This window comes from Chiloscyllium punctatum, chromosome 18, assembly GCF_047496795.1.
Source record: "Chiloscyllium punctatum isolate Juve2018m chromosome 18, sChiPun1.3, whole genome shotgun sequence".
Lineage (NCBI taxonomy): Eukaryota > Metazoa > Chordata > Chondrichthyes > Orectolobiformes > Hemiscylliidae > Chiloscyllium > Chiloscyllium punctatum.
Window position 1 is genome coordinate 91,043,953 of NC_092756.1, and position 12,508 is coordinate 91,056,460.

Consider the following 12,508-nt stretch of genomic DNA (forward strand, 5'->3'; position numbering starts at 1 on the left):
ATTGATGGCAAGCTGTCTTGACTATGTAGAATGTAACAGTTTTCCATTCTGTTTGCTCCTATTGTTCATATATGTTCACTTCTCAGATCAGTAACAATCTAGGCTCCAAATTCCACCCTTGACCCTTTTCCTTGATGTCACTTTTTCTGCAGGAAGTGCTGGAGGTCTTAGAAAATATAAACGTAGATAAATCTTCAGGCCTTGAACAAGTTTATCCCAAGATGTGGGAAGTTAAGAAAGAAACTGCAATGATCCTAGCAGAAGTATTTGTACCACCTGTAACCACAGATGTGATGCTACAGGATTGGAGGGTTTCTAATGTTGTGCCTTTATTTAAGAAAGGCTGTAAGCAAAGCTTGGGAACTGTGAGTCGACCATTGGTGGTGGGTAAATTGTTGCTGGTGATTCTGAAAGATAGGATTTGTATGCACTTTTAGAGGCAAGGACTGACGAGGGTTTTGTGCGAGGGAAGTAGTGTCTGACAACCTTAATTGAGTTTTTTGAAGAAGTAACCAAAAAAAAATGAGAGCAGAGTGGTAGACCTTTGGATAAATGTGTGGTATTGCATTTTGGTAAAACAAACAAGGTCAAGATTTATGCAGTAAGTGGTTCTGGCTATTGTTGTAGAACAGAGACCTAGAAGTTCAAGTATGTAATTCTTTGAGGTTTGCTACACACAGACAGGGTTGTCAAGAAGGCATATAGCATGCTTGCCTTTTTGTTGAGACATTTGAGTATAGAAGGTGGGATGTCATGTTAAATAGAATGGTGGTGAGACCTCTTCTGGAGTACTTTGTGTAGTTCTGGCTGCCTTGCTGCAGAAAGGATATTATTAAGTTAGAGAGGGTTCAGAAAAGATTGTTGGGAATGTGGTGTTTGAGTTATAAGGATAGGCTGAGGCATATTTAGACTGGAATATAGGAGGTGTCCTTTTAGAGGTTTATAAGATCATGAGGGGCATAGATAAGGTGAATAGCAAGGATATTTTCCCTATCATGGGTGAGTTCAAAAAACTAGACACATGTTTAAGTTGAGAGGAAAAGGTTTTAAAAAGGGCATGAGGGGCAATGTTTTTACAGAGTGGTTTGTGTGTGGAATAAACTGCCAGAGGGAGTGGTTGGTACGTGTAATTACAACATTTAAAAGACTTTTATATAATTCATGAACAGGAAGGTTTGGAGGGATATGGGCCAAATGCAGGCAAGTGTAGCTAATTTAGTTTGGGAACATGGCAGGCGTGGATTAGTTGGACAGAAGGGTCTGTTTCTATGCTATTTGACTCTATCACTCTGGTTGTGCTGCTGTGAGGTACCTTGGAAACATTGGGTTTAGCAACAGTCCAAAGAGGTTAGGCCCCCAACTGGTGCCACCAGTTCCCTCAGTATCAACTAAAAATTGAACCTAAGACTGTTGTAATCTGTAGTGACTGCAATTGATGTTTCTTCGAATTTCTCCCCGTTACTCACATTGTGTGGTCTCCAAGATTGGCGGACAACCTATTTGTCCCCTGCATGGAATGTTAAAAATCACTTTATGGAATATTAAGGGGAGGTGCTGATGTAATGGTTTTATCACTAGGCTAGTAATCTGGAGAACCAGGTCATATTTGGATCTCACTGAATTCAAATTCAGTGATTAAAATCTGGAATTAAATGTATAATGATGGCCATGAAACCATTGTTAATTGTAATGAAAAACCCATCTCGTTCACTAATGTAATTTAGGAAAGGAAGCTGCCATCCTTACCTGGTTTGGCCTACATTTGACTCCAGACCCATAGTAATGTGGTTGACTCTGAATTAGGGTTGAGGGTGGACAATGAATGCTAGCCTGGCCAGTGACTCCCACATGCTGTGAATGAATTTTAAAAAAAATCCTGACCCTAATGTGGCTGTAGTTTAGTGGGAATGTTGGTCGTGGTGTGTATTATTTACTGAATGCACTAAGGTATCTTTGTTGGCATCAGTCAAATCTGTGATTGTCATTGACTTGAACAAGGGCAGCAAGTGCATGTGAACATCAATTTGAAAGTTCTCCTTGAGGCTCTCACCAGGACACACACATGTGTGCATCAGCTGAACTTAGAAATAAATTGCTGTTCTTACATTGTCACTGAATCAAATGCTAGAACTTTACACCAAATCTCACTTGACCATACAGATTACACTTCCCTCCACCAGTTCCCTCAGTATGAACTAAAAATTGAATCCAAGACTTAAGAAGGTAGCAGCCTTTCAATATCTTTGTGGTACTTTAACATGGGTAGTCATTACTGGCTTTGCCAGTGACTCCTGAATCCTGAAATTATATTATAAGGAAATTTTGCTCATTGAGCATTGCATTTGTAAGTTGAGTATTTCTTTTTTTATTTCTGCTATTACCACACAGGTAACACTGGCGCAAATTGAGGTGGATGTTGCCTGGACGGATTTCATCAGTCACTCTGCTGAAGGAGAGTGGCAGAAAATCCCTCCACTTCGAGTGTTGAGCTTTGACATAGAATGTGCCGGCAGAAAGGGTATGTTTAATAAAACCTACCATACCATTTTTGTTTTTGTTTAGAAGCTTATTTAAAATGATTTAAAAGATTGGGATCAGCCTGAAAACCATCATGTATGTTCGTCCAGGTGCTAAAATAAACTCATTCCATTGGAAGAAAAAAAATGCCATTTTTAACATATTCTCAAATGTGCTTTTTTTCCCCTGAATTTCCTTCCCTTCTTTCATACTATCGAGTGCATCAGTCGTTCTCGAGTACTGATGTAAACTTTTTTGTGTGTAAACCCAGACACTGTATGCTGGAAGACACACTATTGTTGGGAGATTCTGAAGCTTGTCCTTACCTTCCGATCACTAAAGTGCCAATTGCAGCATAGGTGAGAAATAAGAAACTTAAATGACTTTTCCATTCCCAATCTTTCCAGATCCAGTGCTAATGTGACCAGTTGTAGTCCACCATCCCCATCTGTGAACACCATCCTGACGAGATTCACTCACCCAGCATATACTTGGTTTGAACCTGATCAGTATGACTAAGCACTTTTGAATACACATTTGCATGAGGGGAAGAAGGAAGGTCAGGTGATGGAATTAAATCCTGTAACTTTCAAAATGTTTATAACAAAGAACTGGCACAGACACACTGGGCTGAATAAACTCTGTTTGTGCCTCTACCAAGAAATACCCACATGGAAAGAACAGAGGCTTTGTGTGATGTGCAACATAAAGAAAAAAATGATTTGCATGACAGTCTGTCTCACTTGGACAGTTTGTTTCATTGTGTGCATAGGGATGCTTCTGTTATGTGCAACTTGCCATGATTAAAAAATGTGTAAAATGATCCTTGTGTTAGAAAGGGAAAAAATAAAAGATAAAAATAAAAAATGAAAGGTGGGAAGCTTAAGTTATGGAGTTATGTCAAATCCCTCCCCTGGCTCAATTTCTGATTTTCTGTGGTCACCATGTGATGTGGACCAAACTCTAGCTGATTGGAAAAACATTTGACTTTCTTCCAAGCATTTGCCAGCACAGAGCTGCACTACCTGGATAATTTAACCACCAATTTGTGTGTGTACACTTCCTTGGAGGTTGATCCCTTATCCATCAGTCAACATCTTCCACCAGCACTGTTGTAGGATCTTGTTCTTTTGTTTTTGGACTGTCAGGGGAATAACTGGGCTGTTATCGGAAAGTGCTGAGATTGAAGTTTTGGCATCACCTCTTGAGTATTGGAGCAGGCCTGAGAGGGCGTATGGTCTTCTGCTCTTGTAAGGCAGGTGCACCTCTGCATGAACAAAATGAACTCAAAAGTGACATCCAGAAAGGAAAGTGTTTCCACCCTTTGATGTGTGCTGAAAAGTTATTTCATTTCTAGAGAGGAATGGTGAAGGCAGTAGAAAGAGATCTTTGGTTTGTTGGAGGTTGGATGATGGGCGTCACAGGTTGTCGGCAGCTAAGTTAGAGAGAATGTGTGAGAGTGACGCGAGACAGGCTAGCGTGGCACTCCTTGACAGCAAATCTCCTGGCAGGTATAGCTGCAAGCTGAAATAGCATCTGATTTGCAGCATTCTCCGTCACTGGATCGTACACTGCTATTCCATCTCTCGAAGCACATAGGTGACTTGTGAGAACCCAAGAAAAATTTCATGGACTTACTTAGAAAATATATGCCTTGCAGATCAAATTGCTTGCTCTTGTTCCTCTTTATAGATCTAAGATTAAACATAACAAATAATTTGTTTGTTTCTCTTTAAACTTTTGCTTTTTTTAAAGGTGTTTTTCCAGAGGCTGACAAAGACCCTGTAATACAGATTGCTAACATGATGCTGCGACAGGGCGAAAAGGACCCCTTCATCCGTAATGTCTTCACTCTTCGATCTTGTGCGAGCATTGTGGGGTCACAGGTTCTGTGCTTTGAGAAGGAGAATGAGCTGCTAAAGGTATTGATACTGAGGTGGGAGAAGATGGGGCTTATGTACTTGTGCAGCATCAGGATTGGGGAACTGAATCTTTAGAAATTTATGTTCAGATTTTACAGTTCTGTAATGCCTTTGATTCTACTGGGCCAGGTCCCAAGGTGCAGTTTCCCCTGTTAAGGATTGAGTTACTGCTTTATTCAACCTGTTATTGCTGAAATCATAAAGTAACTCTCATCATTGTACTTATAAACAAATGGACAATTTTGATTGAATTTTTTCACTTTTCCTGTAAAGGCCTTGACATTCACCATAGCACAGCTTCCAAAGCATCAGCTAAATCATACTGTCCTATTAGCCATTATTATCACATGAATTATAATAATCTAATTAGCTACCTCACAACATCTTATGGCCACATGTGGATTTTCCAGCAGATATCACTGCCTAGCAGCATGAATTCCTAGTAATGTTTTCTCTGAAAGAATAACTAGAATGGTGCTGCTTCATACTCCAAAGGGATTAACTTTTGAAGTGCAGCAACCAACATAGTTATAACATTTTTACAGTATGGAAAGAGACCTTTTCATTCACTGTAAATGTATCAGTCATCAAGCACCTAACCACTTTTGTCCCATTTTCCAGCACTTAGCCCATAGCCTTGTATGTATGGCACCTCAAGGGATCATCGAAATACTTGTTAAATACTGTGGTGGTTCCTGCACCAGTACCCTTTCATTCAGTGAGTTCCAGGAACCCATCACCTTTCTTCTTTAAATCCTCTCTAGACCACCTCCCCTTACCTTGCATCCCAGTTATTGATTCTTTTACTAATGGAAATAGTTTCTTCTTGGCTATCTCATCTATGCCCTGTGAAGAAAATGTACACAGGAGCTTCCACAAACAGCAATGAGATAATTATCAGATCGGTTTTGGTGAAATGATTGAGGCTTAAATCTTGCGATGTTGGGGAGGAGTCTCCTGCTCTTCTTTGAATACTGCTATGGGATGTTTTACATCTAGTAGACAGTGGCCCAAGGTTAGACCATTATCCAGAAAGCCACACCTCGAACAATGCAGCCAGTCATCAGCACTGCACTGGTGTGGTGGCCTGAATTCTGCGCTGAGGTCATTGGAGTGAAACTTAAACCCACAAACTTGTGACTCTAACAAGAGTGAGCTATTGCAGCTGACACTATAAAGAGCAGAACAGTTATAGCTAATTCAGTGCTGTGCATTGAACCTGATATTTTTGAATTAGCACTGCACCTGGTGATGTCTTTACACTCAAAGCTTTGAGGTGGTAATGAAGGGAGGGGGCTTACACGTTTTGCTCTTTTCAACTTTGGTGCTGTCCTGTAGAATGAGGTTTGCACTTAAGTTTTCTTGATGACATATATTTTTTAAAATCGTGCTGATGGAGAACTGATTAGTCCCCCAAGGGGCAGATTTTAATGGTGTGCATTCTTGAACAAAGATAAATTTATGTTAAAAAAAACTTTTTTATTTTTGCGGTTTTGTGTCTCAAATTGCTCCACTTTTAGATTCAACCAGCCACTTTGATAATCAGTCATAATTACTTGATTTTGGAGGGGGGGGGAGGTGTTCTACGCTTCACTGAATGTACATAACCTCACCCTTGGCACTTTTGTTCCACTCGGGGGAGGGGGGAAAACTGGCCTCTTTCTTGGTGGTCAATATATTTTTGTTTCTGTTACTTTTTTTCTTGCTTCAGAATGCACGTTAATATAATTGTTGTAGCTGTGGACCAACAATCCAGAGAATATAATTTCAAGTCTCACCTTGGCAAGTAGTGAAATTGAATTCAGTATATATCCAGTAATTTGTGTCCCATCACTGCATGTAAAATATGGCCATGACGTTTAGTGGATTCTGCATGAATTCCCTTCAAGGAAGGAAGTCTTCCATTCCTGCTGGGTCTCACTTACAGTCGACACTGTCCAAACTACATGATCAACTGCTGAACTGGCCTCATAAGCACTTAGTAAAGTATCAGCAATAAATGTAACCTTGCTCATTTTGATCATGTTCTGATATAAAATCACAAAATGGAGAATAATTTTGTTTTGACCATAGCTTCACCCCTAGCAACCTATTTCCTTACAGCTTCCAGTAACCAACTGCACTGATTCTAACGTCACAGTAATTCAGCTTGATTCAAAAGGCAAGGCAGGTTAATGAACGCATTGTTTTTTCTATAGAAATGAGAACTGACTTTGAGGTCGAGTTAGGAATAAGTTTAGTTTACAACAGAAATGCCATTCTTTTTTGTTTTCAATTTGAATCAAGGATTACTCAAATGAATTAGCAGCAAAACCCCATCTGATGTGATGTTGAACTACATAAGACCTCGTCTCACCTGGTTTGAATTCAGGTGGTTTTGGCATCCTACTTTTGTCGACTGTCCTTTGGCATCCATTGGAAGTTGCCACACTTTAGTGCCAGAGTGAAAGGTTGTGCACATGGTCGTTAACTTTACATTCAATGTCATTTGTGGTTAAAAGCTTGCTGTTGCCTGTTCAGACTTCTTTGCAAGAGCGAGCTACCACCTTGCTGTTTGGTTCCTGTGCATCCAAATGCCAGCAGTGGTCATTGAAAATGTGGAACTTGCTACCACATAGAGTGATTGAGGTGAATATCATAGATGCTTTTAAGGGGAAGCTAGATAAATACTCAATCAAGAAAAGAAGGTTAATGCTATTTTGGTGAATTAGAGTAGGGTTGGAGGTGGCTTATTTGGAGTCTAAACTGTCATGGAGCAGCCAGTTGCCATTGAGCTTAATGGCATGTTTCTGATTGTGAAATTCTACGTAGAACAAGAATATATAAATAAAACGTTTTAATTTAATCAAAAGTTTTAATTACTGCCTTCATTATGCTCTTTTATTTGTTAATCTGATAGGTTAGTTTCACTGTGAGATCACTTCAGCATTACTGCACAGTATTATGCTTTAGTGGGTTTGAGTTATTTACTCTCTCCTGTTAGGCTCTAGGGACACCACTTTTTATTCCCCAGCTGAGAAACCGTGCAGTAAGATGACCTGTGATGTGCAAGTCAGGTGGTTTGGTGACTCTGTCTGTCCCCGACCTTCCTGTTGATTGAAATCTCCTGTTTAAAAAAATTGTACCCACATGCTAACACAAAATAGCTCCGTACTTTTGAAATGACTTTTCAATATCACCAGCCTCCGCAGCAATATGGCCAGATGTGTATCTGGTGCCTTTCGTTGTCTGAGATAACAGTTTTAAATAGAGGCCATACTGCGTTCATAGAGCAACACAAATGACTCAAATTCTTGAATGCTTTTGTAATGACAGTCATGTGTATTTCTCTATATTAGACTAGTTGACTGATAATTCAGTACATTTTAGCATGGAAAGGGTCACACAGATGTTCTGACATTGGACTAGTCGTTGATCTCCGCTTTCTGTCAGTGGTGAGGCTATGAAACGCATCCTTTAGTGAGCTGTGATTATGTACAACAAAAGCAGAAAAATGCTAGAAAGGCTGAGCAAGAGTAGGCCATTGAACTCCTTGAGCTTTTAACACTTTAGCTGAATTAGATTGTGACTGTTTTTTTTCTAAATTCCACTCGCTTGTTTTAGTTCCATCTCCCTTGCATAACCAAAAAAAGCCCCTCAATCTCAGTTGTGAAATGTCCAAACAGCCACCTTCAACCCAGTCAACTGTAACAGCATTTTGGGGAAGGGTCCTGAGCATTTCTTGAAACATTAATTAGTCTGTCCTCTCCACACCTGTTCTACTCGATTTTGGTATTTTGAATGCTTTGTCTTTGTTTCACAAATTCCAGCATGCATAATCTTTTGTTTTACGGAAGATGCTGATAAAAGTCTTAGCACGTTAGGTAGCGTATACGTAGAGAGAGAGACAGACAGAGCATTGGCAAAAGGACACAGACCAGAAATGTTCACTCTGTTTCACTCTCTGCAGCAGATTAACCAAGCATCTATGTATTTTTCCCAAGATTTTCTATTTTTATGACATATTTCCTGCATCTGTAACATTCAGCTCTTTGATTATTCTTTGTTGATTTTACAGTGTGGAATAGTTGTTATTTATGTATATATTACAAAAGCTTATTTAAATTAACATCCTTTCTAGGCTTGGTCAGAGTTTATCAGAGTGGCTGATCCTGACATAATTACTGGATACAACATTCAGAACTTTGACTTACCATATCTGATTAACCGGGCACAAGCACTCAAGGTAAGTATGACAGCCCGTTATGGACAAATGTTCTGTTTTTGTGTGTTTAGTAGGGGTTTCAAGTGGGCATCTTATTATGAACACTGATTTTGCATGGCAAGTCAGGCTTTCTTGGTTTTGCAGCATTTAATGTTTTGCATCCAATATTTCTGCAGCATTGCAACTTAAAAAAGGGAGCTGAATAAAGCAACTGAAAACAGGCTTCTTGGAGCCTGGCTGAACAATTGTAAATGGTATTTGATTCAGCTTCAACATTAAAATTTGGAATTGTGGACGATCACTGCTGTTCTTGGGATAACTGAGTATCAATGTTGGAAGTTCTGTTTCTTTTCTCTGCAAGTCCTTCTTCCTTATAAAGGTTTATACTGTTGCTAACATTTGTTTGATGAGTTACAGTACAACGTTTTGCTCTTTGATTCTTTGGCTAATCAATTAACTTGACCTTGCTTGTACATAAATGAATTTTTTTTCTGTAATCATTTCCAATTAAAATGTAATGAAAGTATCAAATGGGCAGAATGTTGAAGACCTCCTGTTTTGGGGTGGGCATTGTTTGTTTGGTATATCTTCCCAGTCCACTAACACTTTCTCAAGACAATAAATGAATAATTTAGGGATAAGCTGGATGAACACACAAAGAAACAGATACAGGAAAGGATACTAATAGAGTTAGATGAGGTAACCTGGAAGGAGTGGCATACAAACACACGTTAGCAACAGTTGGGCTGTGCGACCACGTTTGTGCAGAATATTTCACGTATACGAGAATGTCTTGGTTTTCTTTCCCATACCCCTCACTCTGGATGGACTAGAGAGAAGGTAGCTAATTAAGTCTCTGCCATTATTACTCTTAAAAAGCTACCAGGCAAGATTCTAACACTTTGAAGACTACTGGAAAGATCTTCTGAAATGTACTAGGGTGGAAAAAACTGAGAAGCTGGGATTGCTGTCCTTAGAACAGAGAAGATTAAGAGGAGGTTTGAAAGAGGTGCTCAAAGTCAGGAGTGGTTATAAAACGAATAAGTATGGAAAGGTAATTTTGAGTGACAGACTGGAAGATGCAAAATAAAATTACTTGCGAAAGAACCCGATAATATGAGGAAACTTTGTACGTGGCGAGTTGTTGTGATCCGGAATACACTATCTAAAAGAGTGTTAGAAGCATTTTCATGGCAGAATTTTTAAAAACTTGATGAAAAAAGATTGCAGGGCGTATGTATATAGCACTATTCTAAGGTGCTGGCATGTGCACTTTGGGTTGAATTATGGTTTTCTGTGTTCTATGATTCTATAGTGTTGCCTGTGCAACTAGGTGATTCTTGTCTCTTGACTGGGTTTTGAATGCTTTTTTCTGACTGAGATTAGAAATGTAGTGAGTGCGCCACCAGGTAGATTAGACAGCAACGAATCAGTAGTCTGATACCTAACCGAAATAGCTCATTCTGAGCAGAGATCAGCTTTTGATCTTTAAGAGTGTCATATCAGAGCCCAAAAGTGGTATTGCTGATATGGTATCCATGAATTGAAATTACACAGGCCCTGTATAGTTCTGCTCATTTAGCCATTCAAATATTCTTCACCAAAATTTATTTTCTAAGGAATGAAAGTCAAAAAATGAAACATTTCTGTTGCATGCTAAATTATATTCTTGCTGTCTCTGAGGTCAGTCAGGTTGCAATTGGAAGAACATAACTTTTAGTCTTAGACCAACAGAATTCAGTCATTTGGCGATTGGTTAAAATTTAACATTAATGATTTGGGTGATGGAACTGAATGCAGTATCTCCAAATTTGCAGGTGATGCTAAGCTGGGTTTCAGTGTATGCTGTGAGGAGGATGCTAAGAGGCTGCAGGGTGACTTGGGTAGACTGGTTGAGTGGGAAAATACTTGGCAAATGCAATATAACGTGGATGAATATAAGGTTGTCTATATTGGTTGCAAAAACAGGAAGCCAGAATTATCTGAATGTTGGCAGTTTAGAAAAAGATGAGGCGCAATGATATCTGGGTGTCATGGTAGAACAGTTGTTGAAGGGTGACGTGCAGGTTTGGCAGGTCGTGAGGATAGCTAATGCCATGCTGGCTTTCATAGTGGGAGGATTTGAGTATCAGAGTAAGGATGTCTTGCAGTTATACAGGGCCTTGGTGAGGCCACATATTGAGTATGTGTGCAGTTTTGGCCTCCCAGTCTGAGGAAGGACATTCTTGCTATTGAAGGAGCCCAATGGAGGGTCACCAGACTGATTCCCCAGAATGGCAGGACTGACATATGAGGAAAGGCTGGATCAATGGGGCTTATACTCGCTGGAATTTAGAAGTATGAGGTGGGATCTCATAGAAACATAGAATCCTGATGGGACTGGATAGGTTAGATGCGAGATGAATACTCTGATGTTGGTGAAGTCCAGAACTAGGGGGTCATAGTCTAAAAATAAGGGGTAAGCCATTCAGGATGGAGATGAGGAAGACTTTTTTCACTCAGGAAGCTGTGAACCTGTGGAATTCTCTCCCACAGGAGGCTATTGGGGCCAGTTCAATTAGATATATTCAAGATGAAGTTGGGTGTGGCCCTAGCGGCTAAAGGGATTGAGGGCTTTGAAGAGAAAGTGAGAATGGGATACCGAAATTGCATGATCAGTTGAATGGCCTACTGCACCTACTTTTTAATTTCCGACTGCATGCATGATGAAGAACACAAATGCACCAACACCATTCTTTTGGCTATCCTTATGATTTACAGCCTTTTTGAAACAATAAGGCTAACTTACATAATTTTTCAGGTGACGACTTTTCCATTCCTGGGTCGTATTCCCAGCATTAAGTCTGTAATCCGAGATTCCTCGTTTCAGTCCCGGCAGATGGGCCGCAGAGAGAATAAAGTGATCAACATTGAGGGAAGAGTGCAGTTTGATCTCCTACAGGTGTGTAAAGTGAATAGATTTTGCAACATTAATCATCATGACAAATCTACGATAAGTTGTGTTTTTTAATGATTTGTTTGTTCACCTGCTGTTAAGATACCAGATTTAACCTAGATTTTTCTCAGGAGACCACTGACGTGTTAAGTGAGCTGTTCTACTTGGACTTCCAAAAAGCATTTGATAACGAACCACTTTAGATGGTATTAACAACATTTGGACAATGTGCATTCAGGCATCTTTGTGATCTAAGCTTGATAGTCGGTTGTCAGCAAGGAGATGGAATATCAATTAAATGTTTTTTGATTGGTAGGATGAGGCAAGCCATGTTCTCCAGAAAATTGTATTGGGGCCTCATCTTTTCACCATATTATTGACCAAGATGAAGGAATAAATAATCACATGTCCAAGTTTGCAGATAACTCTTAAGCATTTGAACTATGGTAAATGTGTGGATTTGAGAAGGAAATTAGAAAGGGACAAAGATAGACTGAAGAGGCAAGCTGTAACAGAAGTAGTACAATGTGGAGACACACCAGATCATCCACGTGACTTTAAGAAAAATGGGAATATTTTCTTAATAGTGCAAGACTAGATGATCTGGAGAAGTAGACAAAGGATGCATATTCTCTTGGATTCTAGTGGATTGTTGGCCTTCATTTCAAAGAAATTGTAATTCAAAAGTGAGGAGCTGATCCTTCAGAGCCTTGGCTCCGATTCCTTCTGGAAACGGGAGAATACTGTGTGAGACCAGGATTATGCCTTAGCCTAAGGGTAGTTCAGTGATTAGCACTGTTGCCTTACAGCGCCAGTGACCCAGGTTCAATTCCAGTCTCAGGCGACTGTCTGCATCGGTTTCCTCTGAATGCTCCGGTTTCCTCTGAATGCTCCAGTTTCCTCCAACAAGATGTGCAAATCAGGTGAATT

The 12,508-nt window shown here is 39.8% G+C and overlaps 1 protein-coding gene across 7 annotated transcripts in view; it reads left to right on the forward strand.

Annotated features, from left to right (window-relative positions):
- Positions 1-12,508, forward strand: part of pold1 (polymerase (DNA directed), delta 1, catalytic subunit) — a 111,102-nt gene that overhangs the window by 30,186 nt on the left and 68,408 nt on the right. For all 7 annotated transcript variants that reach the window (XM_072588742.1, XM_072588743.1, XM_072588741.1 and 4 more), the window contains 4 exons: positions 2,389-2,518; positions 4,273-4,439; positions 8,560-8,664; positions 11,444-11,584. In XM_072588742.1, the coding sequence (XP_072444843.1) occupies positions 2,389-2,518; positions 4,273-4,439; positions 8,560-8,664; positions 11,444-11,584 (543 nt within the window). The remainder of the gene's footprint in view (positions 1-2,388; positions 2,519-4,272; positions 4,440-8,559; positions 8,665-11,443; positions 11,585-12,508) is intronic.